Below are 21,405 nucleotides of genomic sequence, written 5' to 3'. Positions count from 1 at the left end.
TCCACACTCTACCTGTCTACCAGGCTGACTCTCCACACTCTACCTGTCTACCAGGCTGACTCTCCACACTCTACCTGTCTACCAGGCTGACTCTCCACACTCTACCTGTCTACCAGGCTGACTCTCCACACTCTATCAGGCTGACTCTCCACACTCTACCTGTCTACCAGGCCGATTCTCCACTACCTATCTACCAGTTCAACTCTCCACACTCTACCTGTCTACCAGGCTGACTCTCCACACTACCTGTCTACAAGGCTGACTCTCCACTCTACCTGTCTACCAGGCCGACTCTCCACTCTACCTGTCTACCAGTTCAACTCTCCACACTATACCTGTCTACCAGTTCAAATCTCCACACTATACCTGTCTACCAGGCTGACTCTCCATACTCTACCTGTCTACCAGGCCGACTCTCCACTCTACCTGTCTACCAGTTCAACTCTTCACACTCTACCTGTCTACCAGGCTGACTCTCCACCTGTCTACCAGGCTGACTCTCCACTCTACCTGTCTACCAGTTCAACTCTCCACACTCTACCTGTCTACCAGGCTGACTCTCCACACTCTACATGTCTACCAGGCCGACGCTCCACACTCTACCTGTCTACCAGGCCGACTCTCCACACTCTACCTGTCTACCAGGTCGACTCTCCACACTCTACCTGTCTGCAGGCCGACTCTCCACACTCTACCTGTCTATCAGGCCGACTCTCCACACTCTACCTGTCAACCAGGCCGACTCTCCACACTCTACCTGTCTACCAGGCTGACTCTCCACACTCTACCTGTCTACCAGGCTGACTCTCCACACTCTACCTGTCTACCAGGCTGACTCTCCACACTCTACCTGTCTACCATGCTGACTCTCCACACTCTACCAGGCTGAATCTCCACACTCTACATGTCTATCAGGCATACTCTCCACACTCTACCTGTCTACTAGGCTAACTCTCCACACTCTACCTGTCTACCAGGCTGACTCTCCACACTCTACCTGTCTACCAGGCTGACTCTCCACACTCTACCTGTCTATCAGGCTGACTCTCCACACTCTACCTGTCTACCAGGCTGACTCTCCACACTACCTGTCTACCAGGCCGACTCTCCACACTCTACCTGTCTACCAGGCTGACTCTCCACACTCTACCAGGCTGAATCTCCACACTCTACATGTCTATCAGGCTGACTCTCCACACTCTACCTGTCTACTAGGCTAACTCTCCACACTCTACCTGTCTACCAGGCTGACTCTCCACACTCTACCTGTCTACCAGGCTGACTCGCCACACTCTACCTGTCTATCAGGCTGACTCTCCACACTCTACCTGTCTACCAGGCTGACTCTCCACACTCTACCAGGCTGACTCTCCACACTCTACCTGTCTACCAGGCTGACTCTCCACACTCTACCTGTCTACCAGGCTGACTCTCCACACTCTACCTGTATACCAGGCCAACTCTCCACACTCTACCTGTATACCAGGTCAACTCTCCACACTCTACCTGTCTACCAGGCCGACTCTCCACACTCTACCTGTCTACCAGGTCGACTCTCCACACTCTACCTGTCTGCAGGCCGACTCTCCACACTCTACCTGTCTATCAGGCCGACTCTCCACACTCTACCTGTCAACCAGGCCGACTCTCCACACTCTACCTGTCTACCAGGCTGACTCTCCACACTCTACCTGTCTACCAGGCTGACTCTCCACACTCTACCTGTCTACCATGCTGACTCTCCACACTCTACCAGGCTGAATCTCCACACTCTACATGTCTATCAGGCATACTCTCCACACTCTACCTGTCTACTAGGCTAACTCTCCACACTCTACCTGTCTACCAGGCTGACTCTCCACACTCTACCTGTCTACCAGGCTGACTCTCCACACTCTACCTGTCTATCAGGCTGACTCTCCACACTCTACCTGTCTACCAGGCTGACTCTCCACACTACCTGTCTACCAGGCCGACTCTCCACACTCTACCTGTCTACCAGGCTGACTCTCCACACTCTACCAGGCTGAATCTCCACACTCTACATGTCTATCAGGCTGACTCTCCACACTCTACCTGTCTACCAGGCTGACTCTCCACACTCTACCAGGCTGACTCTCCACACTCTACCAGGCTGACTCTCCACACTCTACCAGGCTGACTCTCCACACTCTACCTGTCTACCAGGCTGACTCTCCACACTCTACCTGTCTACCAGGCTGACTCTCCACACTCTACCTGTATACCAGGCCAACTCTCCACACTCTACCTGTATACCAGGTCAACTCTCCACACTCTACCTGTCTGCCAGGTCAACTCTCCACACTCTACCTGTCTATCAGGCTGACTCTCCACTCTACCTGTCTACCAGGTTGACTCTAAATATAGAAAATGGTGCCATGTAGGACTCTACCATAAAGCCTCCCCACAATCTTTTCCCCCGAAGCCTCCTCCTCCCCCGGGGCCCACACTCACTTCCCCCCGAAGCCTCCTCCTCCCCCGGGGTAGCCCTGGCGTCCATACAGGCCCTGCTGCATGTAAGCCTGGTTCTGCTGGCCCTTGTTGGGGAACTGCTGCTGCTGGCCTGGGTACTGGGGTGAGTTCATCCCCTGGTTGTTCCCAGACATACCCCCCTGACCCATGGGGTTACCACCAGGGTTCATGGGGTTACCGCTGTTAGCCATGTGGTTTGCCAACACCTGGTGGGTAGACAGAAACAGATGTGTTTGGTTTAATTTCAGTCTGTCATGATGTCTGTTAGGGAGTGACTGGGACCTGGGGGTCATGATGTCTGTTAGGGAGTGACTGGGACCTGGGGGTCATGATGTCTGTTAGGGAGTGACTGAGACCTGATGTCTGTCAGGGAGTGACTGGGACCTGGGGGTCATGATGTCTGTTAGGGAGTGACTGAGACCTGGGTGTCATGATGTCTGTTAGGGAGTGACTGAGACCTGATGTCTGTCAGGGAGTGACTGAGACCTGATGTCTGTCAGGGAGTGACTGAGACCTGATGTCTGTCAGGGAGTGACTGAGACCTGGTGTCTGTCAGGGAGTGACTGAGACCTGGTGTCTGTCAGGAAGTGACTGAGACCTGGTGTCTGTCAGGGAGTGACTGGGACCTGGTTGTCATGATGTCTGTCAGGGAGTGACTGAGACCTTGGTGTCATGATGTCTGTCAGGTAGTGACTGGGACCTGGGTGTCATGATGTCTGTCAGGGAGTGACTGGGACCTGGTTGTCATGATGTCTGTCAGGGAGTGACTGAGACCTGGGTGTCATGATGTCTGTCAGGGAGTGACTGAGACCTGGGTGTCATGATGTCTGTCAGGGAGTGACTGGGACCTGGGGGTCATGATGTCTGTTAGGGAGTGACTGAGACCTGGGTGTCATGATGTCTGTTAGGGAGTGACTGAGACCTGATGTCTGTCAGGGAGTGACTGAGACCTGATGTCTGTCAGGGAGTGACTGAGACCTGATGTCTGTCAGGGAGTGACTGAGACCTGGTGTCTGTCAGGGAGTGACTGAGACCTGGTGTCTGTCAGGAAGTGACTGAGACCTGGTGTCTGTCAGGGAGTGACTGGGACCTGGTTGTCATGATGTCTGTCAGGGAGTGACTGAGACCTTGGTGTCATGATGTCTGTCAGGTAGTGACTGGGACCTGGGTGTCATGATGTCTGTCAGGGAGTGACTGGGACCTGGTTGTCATGATGTCTGTCAGGGAGTGACTGAGACCTGGGTGTCATGATGTCTGTCAGGGAGTGACTGAGACCTGGGTGTCATGATGTCTGTTAGGGAGTGACTGAGACCTGGGTGTCATGATGTCTGTTAGGGAGTGACTGAGACCTGGGTGTCATGATGTCTGTTAGGGAGTGACTGAGACCTGGGTGTCATGATGTCTATCAGGCAGTGACTGAGACCTGGGTGTCATGATGTCTATTAGGGAGTGACTGAGACCTGATGTCTGTCAGGGAGTGACTGAGACCTGGGTGTCATGATGTCTATTAGGGAGTGACTGAGACCTGATGTCTGTCAGGGAGTGACTGGGACCTGAAACGGGCCTGGGCATGTCAAACACACTCTAGGCATCCATTATTAGTCAAATAATGGTCAATATGTGCTAAAACCAACAATTTACACAGGCCCACTGGGCCAAAGATGGACCAGCTCATCTGGCATTTGCCAAAACTGCCCTATGGCCAGTCCATCTCTGCTCTGGCTGGAACTATCATAGTTAAAATATTTAAAATAACCTAAATTGTAAGGGGAAAGTTAGAATACCATAATCTGAGTTCCATTGTCATGTGACAACCTGGCAATAAGCAAAACCTTCTGTACACCTTATAGGAGAATGGTAAGGAATCACAACCACAACACGTCTCAACAACAATGATTGGAACGAACTACAAAAATCTCTGAAACTGGAAACACTTATCTCCCTCACTAGCTTTAAGCACCAGCTGTCAGAGCAGCTCACAGATCACTGCACCTGTACCTAGCCCATCTATAATTTAGCCCAAACAACTACCTCTTCCCCTACTGTATTTATTTTTTTATTTTGCTCCTTTGCACCCCATTATTTCTATTTCTACTTTGCACTTTCTTCTACTACAAATCTACCATTCCAGTGTTTTGCTTGCTATATTGTATTTACTTTGCCACCATGGCCTTTTTTGCCTTTACCTCCCTTATCTCACCTCATTTGCTCACATTGTATATTAACTTATTTTTCTACTGTATTATTGACTGTATGTTTGTTTTACCGCATGTGTAACTCTGTGTTGTTGTATGTGTCGAACTGCATTAATTTATCTTGGCCAGATCGCAATTGTAAATGAGAACTTGTTCTCAACTTGACTACCTGGTTAAATAAAGGTGAAATAAATAAAATAAATAAAAACAACAACAAACTACAAAACTGCTCAAATAAATCCATAAAGCCTAAATCTGATCTTTCTGGTTCATCCCCATGGTTTAAGTCAATTTTATGGCATTTATGAGAGCCGGGCAAGCCGAGCCTACTCTGTCGTTGCCCAGTCGATAACATAACCTGCTACACTGGAACAGCAACCAAAGTACTACAGTCACTAACACCACACTAACCACTAACACTATTACTACTGCAGTCACTACCACTACTACTACTACTACTACTACTGTAGTCACTACCACTACTATTACTACTACTACTACTATCACTACTGTAGTCACTACTACTACTACTACTATTACTACTGTAGTCACTACTACTATTACTACTGTAGTCACTACTACTACTACTATTACTACTGTAGTCACTATTACTACTATAGTCACTACTACTACTATTACTACTGTAGTCACTACTACTACTATTACTACTGTAGTAACTACCACTACTATTACTACTACTACTACTATTACTACTGCAGTCACTACTACTACTACTACTACTACTACTACTACTACAATTACTACTGCAGTCACTACCAATACTATTACTACTACTACTACTATTACTACTGTAGTCACTACCACTACTATTACTACTGTAGTCACTACTACTACTACTACTATTACTACTGCAGTCACTATTACTACTATTACTACTGTAGTCACTACTACTACTATTACTACTGTAGTCACTACTACTACTATTACTACTGTTGTCACTACTATTACTACTGTAGTCACTACTACTACTATTACTACTGTAGTCACTACTACTATTACTACTGTAGCCACAACTACTGTAGTCACTACAATTGCTACTGTAGTCACTACTACTACTACTGCAGTCACTATTACTATTACTACTGTATTCACTACTACTATTACTACTGTAGTCACTACTACTACTATTACTACTGCAGTCACTATTACTACTATTACTACTGTAGTCACTACTACTACTATTACTACTGTTGTCACTAGTATTACTACTGTAGTCACTACTACTACTATTACTACTGTAGTCACTACTACTATTACTACTGTAGCCACAACTACTGTAGTCACTACAATTGCTACTGTAGTCACTACTACTACTACTGCAGTCACTATTACTATTACTACTATATTCACTACTACTATTACTACTGTAGTCACTACTATTATTACTACTATTACTACTGTAGTCACTACTACTATTATTACTACTGCAGTCACTACTACTATTACTACTGTATTCACTACTACTATTACTACTGCATTCACTACTACCATTACTACTGTAGTCACCACAACTATTACTACTGTAGTCACTATTACTACTATTACTACTGTAGTCACTACTACTGTTACTACTGCTACTATTACTACTGTAGTCACTACTACTACTATTACTACTGTAGTCAATACTATTATTACTACTGCAGTCACTACTACTATTACTACTATTACTACTGTAGTCACTACTACTACTATTACTACTACTGTAGTCACTATTACTACTACTACTACTACTGCAGTCACTATTACTATTACTACTGTATTCACTACTACTATTACTGCTGTATTCACTACTACTATTACTACTGTAGTCACTACTACTACTATTACTACTGCTACTATTACTACTGTAGTCACTATTACTACTATTACTACTGTAGTCACTACTACTATTACCTCTGTAGTCACTACCACCACTATTACTACTGCTAGTATTACTACTGTTACCTCTGTAGTCACTACCACTACTATTACTACTGTAGTCACTAGCACTACTATTACTACTGCTAGTGTTACTACTATTACTACTGTAGTCACTACTACTATTATTACTACTGTAGTCACTACTACTATTACTACTGTAGTAACTACTACTACTACTATTACTACTGTAGTCACTACTTCCACTATTACTACCACTGTAGTCACTATTACTATTATTACTACTGTAGTCACTACTACTACTATTACTACTGTGGTCACTACTACTATTACTATTGTAGTCACTATCACTACTATTACTACTGTAGTCACTACTACTACTATTACTACTGTAGTCACTATTACTACTATTACTACTGTAGTTACTATTACTACTGTAGTCACTACTACTATTATTACTACTATAGTCACTACTACTACTGTAGTCACTACTACAACTATTACTACTGTTGTCACTACTACAACTATTACTACTGTTGTCACTACTACTACTATTACTACTGTAGTCACCATCACTACTATAACTACTGTAGTTACTATTACTACTGTAGTCACTACTACTATTATTACTACTGTAGTCACTACTACTACTACTATGGTCACTACTACTATTACTACTGTAGTCACTATCACTACTATTACTAATGTAGTCACTACTATTACTACTGTAGTCACAATTACTATTAATACTGTAGTCACTACTATTACTATTAATACTGTAGTCACTACTACTACTATTAATACTGTAGTCACTACTACTATTAATAATGTAGTCACTACTACTACTATTACTACTGTTGTCACTACTACTACTACTATTACTACTGGAGTACTACTACTACTATTACTACTGTAGGCACTACTACTATTACTACTGTAGTCACTATTACTAATCTAGATTTAGACACTACTACTACTATTACTACTGTAGTCACTACTACTACTATTACTACTGTAGTCACTACTATTCCTAATCTAGATTTAGACACTACTACTGCTATTTCTACTGTAGTCACTACTACTACTACTATTACTACTGTATTCACAACTACTATTACTACTGTAGTCACTACTACTATTACTACTGTAGTCACTATTACTCATCTAGATTTAGACACTACTACTACTACTATTACTGCTGTAGTCACTACTACTACTATTACTACTGTAGTCACTACTATTACTAATCTAGATTTAGACACTACTACTACTATTACTACTGTAGTCACTACTATTACTAATCTAGATTTAGACACTACTACTACTATTACTACTGTAGTCACTACTACTATTACTACTGTAGTCACTACTACTATTACTACCACTGCTATTACTACTGTAGTCACTACTACTATTACTGCTGTAGTCACTACTATTACTACTGTAGTCACTTCTACTACTATTACTACTGTAGTCACTACTACTTCTAATCTAGATTTAGACAGGGATCAACACTGGTTAAAACAACGTAGAGGTATATTCCTCTATTGGAGATGTTCCAGAGCATGCTGGGTTATCTCACCTGCCTCTGCAAGGTGTTGGTGACACCCCAGAGCATGCTGGGCAATCTCACCTGACTCTACAAGGTGTTGGTGACACCCCAGAGCATGCTGGGTAATCTCACCTGACTCTGCAAGTTTTTGGCGACAACCCAGAGCATGCTGGGTAATCTCACCTGACTCTGCGAGGTGTTGGCGACACCCCAGACGGTTGTTACCACGGAGAGAGAACCCGGCGGCTGGTTGGTGTTCTGTTGCCATGGTACTGAGTCGTAGGGAAAAGACCCATCACTGCAGACACACACAGAGGGAGAGAAAGACAGATTCGTATTTATAAAAAAAAAATAATAATAATTCCCAATAGCTACATCATTAAAAGCACAAACTTTACGTAATTTTAACGGACCTGGAAAGTTAGACCCAAGCCCCCTTTCTCATCCACTGTACATAGAACCCCCGATGCCCCACACCCAACAAAATCCTCCAGAGAGACACAGACCGAGAGAGAGATACAGAGAGAGAGAGAAAGAAAGAGAAAGAGAGAGAGAGAGAGAAAGAGAGAGAAAGAAAAAGAGAGAGGGAGAGAGAGAGAAAGAAAGAGAGAGAGAGAAAGAGCTGGTCCTGGGGCTGAGTTCACAAACCTGTTCTACTAACACACTGGAGCCTCAGGACCAGAACATCCAATCAATCAGAATAAAACAAATTACAACAGTCAAAACAAAACTAAATTACTTACTGGGAAACACAAGCACAAAGCAAAATGCAGTGCTATCCGGCACTGAATCGACAGTACACCGTGGCTAACTATTTGACCATGGTTACTGATCAAAACCTTAGAAAAACCTTGACAAAGTACAGGCTCAGTGAGCACAGCCTTGCCATTGAGAAGGGTAGACACAGGAAAACCTGGCTCCCTGTAGAGGAAAGGCTGTACAACCACTGCACAACAGCAGAACCCGAGACAGAGCTGCATTTCCTGACAAATGTAAAAGATGTGACCCGATTCAGGAAACTAGGCGTATGTCGCGGGTCACTACTTCACAGGAGGGCTGTTTGAACGTAAACTCTTTTTTTTTAAATCAAAATGCATTTTTTTTTGGCAGAAATGCCTTCTGGAACATGTGAACTTTCATGTGACTTAATAACAAACTTGTATGTTCTCTGTAAATACAAATACAATTGTTAAATTACGAGCCTAGTTGGTTAAGCCACAGAAAAAGTTGGCAACCTTCCCACTAGCCATGATTGGCTAAGATAATGAGTGGGTTGGACATGCCGAGAGATGAGTTCGGATTGGTCTGCGATTGGTCTGTCAAGGCTTCTGTCTATTTGAGCTGGTCAGTCTGTGTTGGTAATCCTGTCGAACGCTGATTTAAAAAAAAAATATTGTGTAGTGGCGCATTAAGTGTTGCTCTCCACTTTCTGGAGGATCAAGTTTTGAAATCAGTGGAATTAGAGTCTGATAGCTAAAGAGACGGAGAAAATGATGATGTATACAGGTAAGATAGTCTAGTGTTAGCTAGCTACATTTTTCAGATATTACACGTAATTTTGACAGAAAGTGGTTTTTATTTCAAGCTAAAGTGTACTGTTAGCTAGCTAGCTAACGTTAGCTGGCTGGCTCCCTAGCTGACGTTTTTATTCAATCCCAGAGCCGTTTTCTTTTCCAGTTATAGCCTAATGTTAGCTAACTAACACAGGACTTGGTTGGTTAACTCCCAGCACTGTGGCATTGTTGGCACTGATAATTGTTGTTTAACTAGCTAATGTTAGCTGGCTGGCTAGTGTACAACACCTGTTGAATATGGCCGGTGTCAGTAAATGTCTGCAAAAAAGCGTAATGAAATTGTAGCCAGCAGAGCTGGTTAGGGTGTTTTCATGTTATCCAGAGGTAAAAAAAAGATGTTGTGTGTCGTTTTACATTTTACATTTACATTTAAGTCATTTAGCAGACGCTCTTATCCAGAGCGACTTACAAATTGGTGGATTCACCTTATGATATCCAGTGGAACAACCACTTACAATAGTGCATCTAAATCTTTTAAGGGGGGGGGTTAGAAGGATTACTTTATCCTATTCTAGGTATTCCTTAAAGAGGTGGGGTTTCAGGTGTCTCCTGAACGTGGTGATTGACTCCGCTGTCCTGGCGTCGTGAGGGAGCTTGTTCCACCATTGGGGTGCCAGAGCAGCGAACAGTTTTGACTGGGCTGAGCGGGAACTGTGCTTCCTCAGAGGTAGGGAGGCGAGCAGGCCAGAGGTGGATGATCAGAGCCTGAAGGTACGGAGGTGCCGTTCCCCTCACAGCTCCGTAGGCAAGCACCATGGTCTTGTAGCGGATGCGAGCTTCAACAGGAAGCCAGTGGAGAGAGCGGAGGAGCGGGGGTGACGTGAGAGAACTTGGGAAGGTTGAACACCAGACGGGCTGCGGCGTTCTGGATGAGTTGTGCGTCAAGTGTGCGCTCTGAACACTCCGAGAGCGAAACGAGATGGGTGGGACTAAAGCTTAAGAGGGTGTGAACGATGCTGAATGGGTGTAGACAAAGAAAAGCTCTTCACTAGATACCAAAACATTCAAAGGTGTCACAACTTCCGCCGAAGTTGGTTCCCTCTCCTTGGTTCCCTCGCCGATCCACCTTTAATTTTCCATTTGTTTTGTCTTGTCTTCCCACACACCTGGTTTCAATTCCATCACTACATGTTGTGTATTTAACCCTCTGTTCCCCCCATGTCCTTGTCCGGAATTGTTTATTGTAGTGCTTGTGCACGTTATGCTGGTGTGTAACGGGTTTTGTTTACCCATTGATTTATTGTACTGTTTACGGTGGTTTTGTTTATTAAACTGCGCCGTTGTAAATCAGTTTTTGCTCTCCTGCGCCTGACATCTCTGCCGCCAGTACGCACCCCCTACAAAAGGACATTTTATCAAAAGTGAGTTTTCAAGTTGATCAACTTTCAAAGCAGAATTACTTTCCCATTGTTCCTCAAATGCAGTGTATGATATACCATTTTGTAGCTCTGTGTCTCCACTTTTGTCGAATGTAAAAAACAACAATTCAAATTTTGCTACATAAGAACGAATCCAAGTCGTGAGTCACAAATATAAAACAGGTAGAGTGTAATTTCCCCAAATTTGAAACCCTTATTCAAGGTTTCAAAGACCTCTCTGATGAGGATAGGCTACCCGTCCTGTTGGGGGAGGACGCAGAGAGCTGTGGGTTGGCAGCGCACTACATTGCTGCCTGCCATAAACAGAGACACAGAGACAGAGAGAGAGAAAGAGACAGCAGGAGAGAGAGAGAGACAGAGAGAGACAGCAGGAGAGAGAGAGACAGCGGGAGAGAGAGAGAGAGACAGTAGTTCTATCTGGGGTGTAATGTCTATCTGGGGTGTAAGGTATGTGTGGCTACGTGTCTGTGTGTGTGTGTCTACGTGTGTGTGTGTGTGTGTGTCTGTGTGTGTGTGTGTGTGTGTGTGTGTGTGTGTGTCTACGTGTGTGTGTGTGTCTACGTGTGTGTGTGTGTGTGGCTACGTGTCTGTGTGTGTGTGTGTGTGTCTACGTGTGTGTGTGTGTGTCTACGTCTGTGTGTGTGTGTGTGTCAACGTGTGTGTGTGTGTGTCTGTGTGTGTGTCTACGTGTGTGTGTGTGTGTGTCAACGTGTGTGTGTGTGTGTCTGTGTGTGTGTCTGTGTGTGTGTGTGTCTACGTGTGTGTGTGTGTGGCTACGTGTCTGTGTGTGTGTGTGTCTACGTGTGTGTGTGTGTGTCTACGTCTGTGTGTGTGTGTGTGTCAACGTGTGTGTGTGTGTGTCTGTGTGTGTGTCTACCTGTGTGTGTGTGTGTGTGTGTCTACGTGTGTGTGTGTGTGTCTACCTGTGTGTGTCTACCTGTGTGTGTGTGTGTGTGTCTACGTGTGTGTGTCTACCAGTGTGTGTGTGTCTACCTGTGTGTGTGTGTCTACGTGTGTGTGTGTGTCTACGTGTGTGTGTGTGTGTGTGTCTACGTGTGTGTGTCTACGTGTGTGTGTCTACGTGTGTGTGTGTGTGTCTACGTGTGTGTGTGTGTCTACATGTGTGTGTGTGTCTACCTGTGTGTGTGTGTGTGTGTGTGTCTACGTGTGTGTGTGTCTACGTGTGTGTGTGTCTACGTGTGTGTGTGTGTGTCTACATGTGTGTGTGTGTGTGTGTGTGTGTGTGTGTGTGTGTGTGTGTGTGTGTGTGTGTGTGTGTGTGTGTGTGTGTGTGTGTGTGTCTATGCCTACGTGTGTGTGTGTCTACGTGTGTGTGTGTCTACGGTGTGTGTGTGTGTGTCTATATGTGTGTCTACGTGTGTGTGTGTGTGTCTACGTGTGTGTGTGTGTCAACGTGTGTGTGTGTGTCTACGGTGTGTGTGTGTGTCTACGTGTGTGTGTGTGTGTGTGTGTCTACGTGTGTGTGTCTACGTGTGTGTGTGTGTGTGTCTACGTGTGTGTGTGTGTGTCTACATGTGTGTGTGTGTCTACCTGTGTGTGTGTGTGTGTGTGTGTCTACGTGTGTGTGTCTACGTGTGTGTGTCTACGTGTGTGTGTGTCTACGGTGTGTGTGTCTACATGTGTGTGTGTGTGTGTGTGTGTGTGTGTCTACATGTGTGTGTGTCTACGTGTGTGTGTGTGTGTGTGTGTGTGTGTCTATGCCTACGTGTGTGTGTGTCTACGTGTGTGTGTGTCTACGTGTGTGTGTGTGTGTGTGTGTCTATATGTGTGTCTACGTGTGTGTGTGTGTGTGTGTCTACGTGTTTGTGTGTGTCTATATATATGTGTGTGTGTGTGTGTGTGTGTGTGTGTGTGTGTACTGACCTGTGTGACAGGGTGGGCTTCATGGAGTGCATGGTGAGCTGCATAGGAACCCCCCCCTGGGGTGGTTCGTTCTGTCTGTTCTTCTGATGACGGAGGAGGAGGAGACGACCCAGCTCCTCACACCAAGACGATAACAAGGCTGGAAGGAGGAGGGGAGGAGAGAGGAGAGAGAGGAGAGGAGAGGAGAGGAGAGAGGGATGAGAGGAGAGGGGAGAGAGAGGAGAGGGTAGAGGGATGAGAAGAGAGGAGAGAGGGATGAGAGGAGAGGAGAGAAGGAGAGAGGAGAGGATAGAAGGATGAGGAGGGAGGAGAGAGGGATACGAGTAGAGAGGGATGAGAGGAGGAGAGGAGAGGGATGGGAGGACAGAGGGATGAGAACACATTAGTCCTGACTGTTAAAATCCACTCCTGGTAGGAGTGATATCAGCACAGATAGGATACATCCCCATTGGCACGCTATTCCCTCTCTCTCCTCTCTCTGACCCCTCTCTCCTCTCCCTGATCTCTCTCTCCTCTCCTCTCTCTGACCCCTCTCTCCTCTCCCTGATCTCTCTCTCCTCTCTCTCCTCTCCTCTGTCCTCTCCTCTCCCTGATCTCTCTCTCCTCTCCTCTCTCTGACCCCTTTCTCCTCTCCCTGATCTCTCTCTCCTCTCCTCTCTTCTCTCCTCTCCTCTCTCTGAACGCTCTCTCCTCTCCTTTCATCCTCCTCTCCTCTCTCTGATCCCTCATCACTCTCCTCTCCTTTCATCCTCCTCTCCTCTCTCTGATCCCTCATCACTCTCCTCATCTCATCCTTCTCCTCTGCAGCACATAGGGAATAGGGTGTGATTTGGGCTGTATTCCCAGTATAACAGGCTTCCACAGCCAGACCTCCCACAGAGGTGTGAGAGAGAAAGGACAGATGAAAAATCAACGACAAACACATTGAAATGTAATGGACCACCTGCTGACAGTGCAGAACATCCCACAAAGTGCTTTAGTACAGGTGGTCTCAAACCTCTCCTCTGGGACCTCCAGTCGTTCCATGTTATAGAACAGCGAATGTCAAACCTCTCCTCTGGGACCTCCAGTCGTTCCATGTTATAGAACAGCGAATGTCAAACCTCTCCTCTGGGACCTCCAGTCGTCCCATGTTATAGAACAGCGAATGTCAAACCTCTCCTCTGGGACCTCCAGTCGTTCCATGTTATAGAACAGCGAATGTCAAACCTCTCCTCTGGGACCTCCAGTCGTTCCATGTTATAGAACAGCGAATGTCAAACCTCTCCTCTGGGACCTCCAGTCGTCCCATGTTATAGAACAGCGAATGTCAAACCTCTCCTCTGGGACCTCCAGTCGTTCCATGTTATAGAACAGCGAATGTCAAACCTCTCCTCTGGGACCTCCAGTCGTCCCATGTTATAGAACAGCGAATGTCAAACCTCTCCTCTGGGACCTCCAGTCGTCCCATGTTATAGAACAGCGAATGTCAAACCTCTCCTCTGGGACCTCCAGTCGTTCCATGTTATAGAACAGCGAATGTCAAACCTCTCCTCTGGGACCTCCAGTCGTCCCATGTTATAGAACAGCGAATGTCAAACCTCTCCTCTGGGACCTTCAGTCGTTCCATGTTATAGAACAGCGAATGTCAAACCTCTCCTCTGGGACCTCCAGTCGTTCCATGTTATAGAACAGCGAATGTCAAACCTCTCCTCTGGGACCTCCAGTCGTTCCATGTTATAGAACAGCGAATGTCAAACCTCTCCTCTGGGACCTTCAGTTGTTCCATGTATTTCATCTATTCCAGAGCTAGCACCTGATTCAACTTGTCAACTAATCATCAAGCCCTTTACTAGGTGAATCAGGTGAGCCAGTTCAGGACTACAACAACGTTGTGAAACATCTGGGGGTCCCCGAGGAATGTTTTGAAAACCACTACCCCACTACCAAACCAGCCAACTCAGTGTCACTTCTGTCCTTGTCCACTAGGGTTCAGTCTGGCCCTACAGATCCCTCAGATGGACTGAATCCCTCCCTCCCTACCTCCCTCCCTCCTTCCCTCTCTACCTTCCTCCCTGCTTCCCTCCTTCCCTCTACCTACCTCCCCGCTTCCCTCCCTCCCTCCCTCCTTCCCTCCCCCCTCCTTCCCTCCTTCCTTCCCTCCCTCCCACCTCCTTTCCTCCTTCCCTCGCCACATCCCTGCTTCCCTCCCTCCCCACTTTCTTCCTTCCCTCCTACCTCCCTCCCTCCCTCCCCACGTCCCTCACTATTTTCCTCTACCTCCACCTCCATCTCTACCTTCCTCTCTACCTCCCTCCATCTCTAGATTTCTCTCTACCTCCCTCCATCTCTACCTTCCTCTCTACCTCCCTCCATCTCTAGCTTCCTCTCTACATCTCTAGCTTCCTCTCTACCTCCCTCCATCTCTAGCTTCCTCTCTACCTCCCTCCATCTCTAGCTTCCTCTCTACCTACCGGTCTACCTCCCTCCATCTGTCTCTACCTACCTACTGCTCGCTGGTCAGGTAACTGAGGGGGGGTCCATCTTTAGCAGTGTGCCAACTACAAAAGAGACACTTTTCCTTTATTCTCGTTCTCTTTATCCCGGCCAGCACCACGGAACGGCGGTAGCAAAGAAAGAGAATGTGGGACCAATCAAAGCAGAGGAGAGGCCAGCCACCTCTTGTGATTCACAGCAGCACTGCTTCTACACTGAGGAGCGGGATGAAACTCTGTGTGTGTGTGTGTGTGTGTGTGTGTGTGTGTGTGTGTGTGTGTGTGTGTGTGTGTGTGTGTGTGTGTGTGTGTGTGTGTGTGTGTGTGTGTGTGTTTGTGTGCGCGTGCGTAAGTGCGTGCGTGCGTGCGTAAGTGCATGCGTCTTCAGTTACATCACACTTTGGGGCAGCAGTAAGCCTAGTGGTTAGAGCGTTGGACTAGTAACCGAAAGGTTGCTGGATCGAATCTCTGAGTTGACAAGGTAAACATCTGTCGTTCTGCCCCTGAACAAGGCAGTTAACCCACTGTTCCTAGGCCGTCATTGTAAATAGAAATTGGTTCTTAACTGACTTGCCTGGTTAAATAAAGGTAAAATTAAAAAAAACATCAGTGACAGTAAACAGGGGTCAGATACATCAGTGAGAGGCTCAGTGACAGTAAACAGGGGTCAGATACATCAGTGAGAAGCTCAGTGACAGTAAACAGGGGTCAGATACATCAGTGTGAGGCTCAGTGACAGTAAACAGGGGTCAGATACATCAGTGTGAAGCTCAGTGACAGTAAACAGGGGTCAGATACATCAGTGAGAGGCTCAGTGACAGTAAACAGGGGTCAGATACATCAGTGTGAGGCTCAGTGACAGTAAACAGGGGTCAGATACATCAGTGTGAGGCTCAGTGACAGTAAACAGGGGTCAGATACATCAGTGAGAGGCTCAGTGACAGTAAACAGGGGTCAGTTACATCAGTGTGAGGCTCAGTGACAGTAAACAGGGGTCAGTTACATCAGTGTGAGGCTCAGTGACAGTAAACAGGGGTCAGTTACATCATTGTGAGGCTCAGTGACAGTAAACAGGGGTCAGTTACATCAGTGTAAGGCTCAGTGACAGTAAACAGGGGTCAGTTACATCAGTGAGAGGCTCAGTGACAGTAAACAGGGGTCAGTTACATCAGTGTGAGGCTCAGTGACAGTAAACAGGGGTCAGTTACATCAGTGTGAGGCTCAGTGACAGTAAAAAGGGATCAGGGTCAATCACATCATTGTGAGGCTCAGTGACAGTAAACAGGGGTCAGTTACATCAGTGTGAGGCTCAGTGACAGTAAACAGGGATCAGGGTCAATCACATCAGTGTGAAGCTCAGTGACAGTAAACAGGGTTCAGGGGTCAGATACATCAGTGTGAAGCTCAGTGACAGTAAGCAGGGATCAATCACATCAGTATAATATAACACACGCACACAGGGACTGACTGACTATTATGCCATGTCTGTGTGAGAGATGAGGGAGAGAGATGGAAAGACAAGAGGGAGAGGAGTGGGAGAGAAAGAGAGAGAGAGACAGAATTAACATAAAAACTGTGCAAACCAGAATGCTATTTGGCCCTAAACAGAGAGGACACAGTGGCAAAATACCTGACCACTGTGACTGACCCAAACTTAAGGAAATATTTAACTATGTACAGACTCAGTGAGCATAGCCTTGCTATTGAGAAAGGCCGCCGTAGGCAGACCTGGCTCTCAAGAGAAGAACCGCAGAAGGCTGATGGACCTGGAGGGAAGAAAAAACTAAAGCATCTAGCTTCCTTCATAAACAACTCAGAGATTAAGACACACACACAGATACCCTCTACCCCCTCAGACAGCCTACTTCAGTCAGAGAGAGAAAGAGAGCTTCTAGCCCCAAAAGTCAGCTCTCGTTTCATTTGAACACTGAGCAAACCAGTCTGGCTCTGTGTAAAGATGAGGGCTGGAATACAGAAAACACCAGACTGGCTCTGTGTAAAGATGAGGACTGGAATACAGAAAACACCAGACTGGCTCTGTGTAAAGATGAGGGCTGGAATACAGAAAACACCAGACTGGCTCTGTGTAAAGATGAGGGCTGGAATACAGAAAACACCAGACTGGCTCTGTGTAAAGATGAGGACTGGAATACAGAAAACACCAGACTGGCTCTGTGTAAAGATGAGGGCTGGAATACAGAAAACACCAGTCTGGCTCTGTGTAAAGATGAGGGGTGGAATACAGAAGACACCAGTCTGGCTCTGTGTAAAGATGAGGGGTGGAATACAGAAGACACCAGACTGGCTCTGTGTAAAGATGAGGACTGGAATACAGAAGACACCAGACTGGCTCTGTGTAAAGATGAGGGCTGGAATACAGAAGACACCAGTCTGGCTCTGTGTAAAGATGAGGACTGGAATACAGAAGACACCAGTCTGGCTCTGTGTTAAGATGAGGACTGGAATACAGAAGACACCAGTCTGGCTCTGTGTAAAGATGAGGACTGGAATACAGAAGACACCAGACTGGCTCTGTGTAAAGATGAGGACTGGAATACAGAAAACACCAGACTGGCTCTGTGTTAAGATGAGGACTGGAATACAGAAAACACCAGACTGGCTCTGTGTAAAGATGAGGACTGGAATACAGAAAACACCAGACTGGCTCTGTGTTAAGATGAGGACTGGAATACAGAAAACACCAGACTGGCTCTGTGTAAAGATGAGGACTGGAATACAGAAAACACCAGACTGGCTCTGTGTAAAGATGAGGGGTGGAATACAGAAGACACCAGTCTGGCTCTGTGTAAAGATGAGGACTGGAATACAGAAGACACCAGTCTGGCTCTGTGTTAAGATGAGGGCTGGAATACAGAAGACACCAGACTGGCTCTGTGTAAAGATGAGGGGTGGAATACAGAAGACACCAGTCTGGCTCTGTGTTAAGATGAGGGGTGGAATACAGAAGACACCAGTCTGGCTCTGTGTTAAGATGAGGGGTGGAATACAGAAGACACCAGTCTGGCTCTGTGTAAAGATGAGGACTGGAATACAGAAGACATGTCCAGATGGTGCCAGCAGTCCCTCCCTCCCTCCCTCCCTCTCTCCTCCTCTCCTCCCTCTCATTTAGAAGCCTCACAGGGCCCAGGCACAGAGGCAGCTGGGTTTTTCATCCCCCTCCCTCCCTCCCTCCCTCCCTCCCTCCATACTCTGGCAAGGCAGGTGCCAGGAGACAGACTGCTCTGTTATTGCTGGCCTGGGTTACAGCTGGGCTTGGTTAGAGCTGGCCTGGGTTAGGGCTGGCCTGGGTTAGAGCTGGCCTGGGTTAGGGCTGGCCTGGGTTAGGGCTGGCCTGGGTTAGGGCTGGCCTGGGTTAGGGCTGGCCTGCTTTAGGGCTGGGTTAGGGCTGAGCTGGGTTAGGGCTGGGTTGGGTTAGGGCTAGGTTGGGTTACAGCTGGCCTGGATTGGGGCTGGGACTTTATGGGTACTGTTAAGGTCAGGGATAGGGACTATCTGGCTTAGGCTAGACTGAGTCTGGGTTGAGCCTGTGGAAGGGGGTTGTGGTTGATGTGAGGGTGACGCTGGGGATGTAACTAGGGAAAAGGTTGGGACTGGGGTTGTAACTAGGGAAAGGGTTGGGACTGGGGTTGGGACTGGGGTTGTAACTAGAGAAAGGGTTGGGACTGGGGTTGTAACTAGGGAAAGGGTTGGGACTGGGGTTGTAACTAGGGAAAGGGTTGGGTCTGGGGTTGGGACTGGGGTTGTAACTAGGGAAAAGGTTGGGACTGAGGTTGTAACTAGGGAAAGGGTTGGGACTGGGGTTGTAACTAGGGAAAGGGTTGGGACTGAGGTTGTAACTAGAGAAAGGGTTGGGACTGGGGTTGTAACTAGGGAAAGGGTTGGGACTGAGGTTGTAACTAGAGAAAGGGTTGGGACTGGGGTTGTAACTAGGGAAAGGGTTGGGTCTGGGGTTGTAACTAGGGAAAGGGTTGGGACTGAGGTTGTAACTAGGGAAAGGGTTGGGACTGGGGTTGTAACTAGGGAAAGGGTTGGGACTGGGGTTGTAACTAGGGAAAGGGTTGGGACTGGGGTTGTAACTAGGGAAAGGGTTGGGACTGGGGTTGTAACTAGGGAAAGGGTTGGGACTGGGGTTGTAACTAGGGAAAGGGTTGGGACTGAGGTTGTAACTAGGGAAAGGGTTGGGACTGGGGTTGTAACTAGGGAAAGGGTTGGGACTGGGGTTGTAACTAGGGAAAGGGTTGGGACTGGGGTTGTAACTAGGGAAAGGGTTGGGACTGGGGTTGTAACTAGGGAAAGGGTTGGGACTGGGGTTGTAACTAGAGAAAGGGTTGGGACTGGGGTTGTAACTAGAGAAAGGGTTGGGACTGGGGTTGTAACTAGGGAAAGGGTTGGGACTGGGGTTGTAACTAGGGAAAGGGTTGGGACTGAGGTTGTAACTAGGGAAAGGGTTGGGACTGGGGTTGTAACTAGGGAAAGGGTTGGGACTGGGGTTGTAACTAGAGAAAGGGTTGGGACTGGGGTTGTAACTAGGGAAAGGGTTGGGACTGGGGTTGTAACTAGGGAAAGGGTTGGGACTGAGGTTGTAACTAGGGAAAGGGTTGGGACTGAGGTTGTAACTAGGGAAAGGGTTGGGACTGAGGTTGTAACTAGGGAAAGGGTTGGGACTGGGGTTGTAACTAGGGAAAGGGTTGGGACTGAGGTTGTAACTAGGGAAAGGGTTGGGACTGAGGTTGTAACTAGGGAAAGGGTTGGGACTGGGGTTGTAACTAGGGAAAGGGTTGGGACTGAGGTTGTAACTAGGGAAAGGGTTGGGACTGGGGTTGTAACTAGAGAAAGGGTTGGAACTGGGGCCGTAACTAGGGAAAGGGTTGGGACTGGGGCCGTAACTAGGGAAAGGGTTGGGACTGGGAATGATCAGGCCTTCATCAAACCCTATCAGCTCTTTTTCAGGTGTCATTCACAACACAAGGCACAAGAGGAGAGATTGAAGACCTAAACGGAGGGGGGAAACAAAGGCAGAACAGCGGTAAGGGTGGACAGTGTATTTAGCTAGAGCTGTTGAACAAAGGAGAGGGGTACACCTCTGATGAGAGGCTAACCAGGCTAACTCACCTCTACCATTATTCTGTTACAAAAAGAGGCTAACCAGGCTAACTCACCTCTACCATTATTCTGTTACAACAAGAGGCTAACCAGGCTAACTCACCTCAACCATTATTCTGTTACAACAAGAGGCTAACCAGGCTAACTCAGCTCTACCATTATTCTGTTACAACAAGAGGCTAACCAGGCTAACTCAGCTCTACCATTATTTTGTTACAACAAGAGGCTAACCAGGCTAACTCAGCTCTACCATTATTCTGTTACAACAAGAGGCTAACCAGGCTAACTCACCTCTACCATTATTCTGTTACAACAAGAGGCTAACCAGGCTAACTCAGCTCTACCATTATTCTGTTACAACAAGAGGCTAACCAGGCTAACTCAGCTCTACCATTATTCTGTTACAACAAGAGGCTAACCAGGCTAACTCAGCTCTACCATTATTCTGTTACAACAAGAGGCTAACCAGGCTAACTCACCTCTACCATTATTCTGTTACAACAAGAGGCTAAGCAGGCTAACTCACCTCTACCATTATTCTGTTACAACAAGAGGCTAACCAGGCTAACTCACCTCAACCATTATTCTGTTACAACAAGAGGCTAACCAGGCTAACTCACCTCTACCATTATTCTGTTACAACAAGAGGCTAACCAGGCTAACTCACCTCAACCATTATTCTGTTACAACAAGAGACTAACCAGGCTAACTCACCTCAACCATTATTCTGTTACAACAAGAGGCTAACCAGGCTAACTCACCTCAACCATTATTCTGTTACAACAAGAGACTAACCAGGCTAAATCACACCTCTCTCATGTTGATAAACAT

General features: G+C 46.9%; 1 protein-coding gene across 3 annotated transcripts in view; it reads right to left on the bottom strand.

The window, feature by feature from the left end:
• Positions 1-21,405, bottom strand: part of LOC106578757 (zinc finger MIZ domain-containing protein 1) — a 389,252-nt gene that overhangs the window by 33,046 nt on the left and 334,801 nt on the right. For all 3 annotated transcript variants that reach the window (XM_045702291.1, XM_045702290.1, XM_045702292.1), the window contains 3 exons: positions 12,977-13,115; positions 8,323-8,437; positions 2,476-2,699 (listed from right to left, as the gene is read on the bottom strand). In XM_045702291.1, coding sequence (XP_045558247.1) covers positions 2,476-2,699; positions 8,323-8,437; positions 12,977-13,115 — 478 coding nt within the window. The remainder of the gene's footprint in view (positions 1-2,475; positions 2,700-8,322; positions 8,438-12,976; positions 13,116-21,405) is intronic.

This window comes from Salmo salar, chromosome ssa19, assembly GCF_905237065.1.
Source record: "Salmo salar chromosome ssa19, Ssal_v3.1, whole genome shotgun sequence".
NCBI lineage: Eukaryota > Metazoa > Chordata > Actinopteri > Salmoniformes > Salmonidae > Salmo > Salmo salar.
This window is presented reverse-complemented; position numbering and strand designations above follow the sequence as displayed.